The following is a 653-nucleotide window of genomic DNA, read 5'->3' on the forward strand; positions in this document are numbered from 1 at the left end:
AGGGTCCATTCAGTGTCTCACCTTTGCAGCAGCAGTCCCTGCAGACTGAGGGATGCTCTGGAGAAGTATTTTGAAAGCCCAATTCCACATAGGTGATTTCTTGCTCAGTTACTGAGATGGAGCTGCGGGTGCCCCTTGGTTGCCTTTTCTGGTTCCTTGAATGCTTCGACACATTCAGTTCTGCATAGGTGACTCTTTCATTGCTCATCTCGGCAGCTGAATGGTGCCAGGGCCTGTGCCATGCAGCTGTTCACTGAAAGGTACACATTCTGATGCAGCCATGGGTGGGGTTTGGAACACTGGAGCCCATTTTGTGGTTTTAATTTGTAATCTGTTTTTCCCCTTGAGCAATGAACTCATGTACTGTGGTAAAAATAAATAAATAAACAAATAAATAGAGTTTTGAAAGACAATCCACTTTTGACAAAATATTTTTGTTAGCACAATAACTTTGTGAAGTAAAAAAATGTCTATAAACAAAAGAAAAATTTTACAAATTAAATTTAGTTTTCACAAAAGTAACACTATGAAATGTTTAAAGCTTACATCAAAGATTCTTACACTATATAACACAAAAGAAAGTTGTATTAATTTTTGTAAGTTAAATTTTTTTTAGTTTTGAGAATTTCACACATGAGTACCATATTTAAATC

General features: G+C 36.4%; 1 protein-coding gene across 1 annotated transcript in view; it reads right to left on the bottom strand.

The window, feature by feature from the left end:
• LOC126493247 (NKG2-A/NKG2-B type II integral membrane protein-like) overlaps positions 1-356 on the bottom strand; it is a 12,181-nt gene extending 11,825 nt beyond the window's left edge. Inside the window, 1 exon segment of the mRNA XM_050130196.1 lies at positions 22-356. Within this exon segment, the coding sequence (XP_049986153.1) occupies positions 22-208 (187 nt within the window). The 5' untranslated portion in view covers positions 209-356.
• Positions 357-653: the final 297 nt, after the last annotated feature.

Source organism: Alexandromys fortis, unplaced genomic scaffold (assembly GCF_014885135.2).
Source record: "Alexandromys fortis isolate MF-2015 unplaced genomic scaffold, M_Fortis_MF-2015_v1.1 scaffold_307, whole genome shotgun sequence".
Lineage (NCBI taxonomy): Eukaryota > Metazoa > Chordata > Mammalia > Rodentia > Cricetidae > Alexandromys > Alexandromys fortis.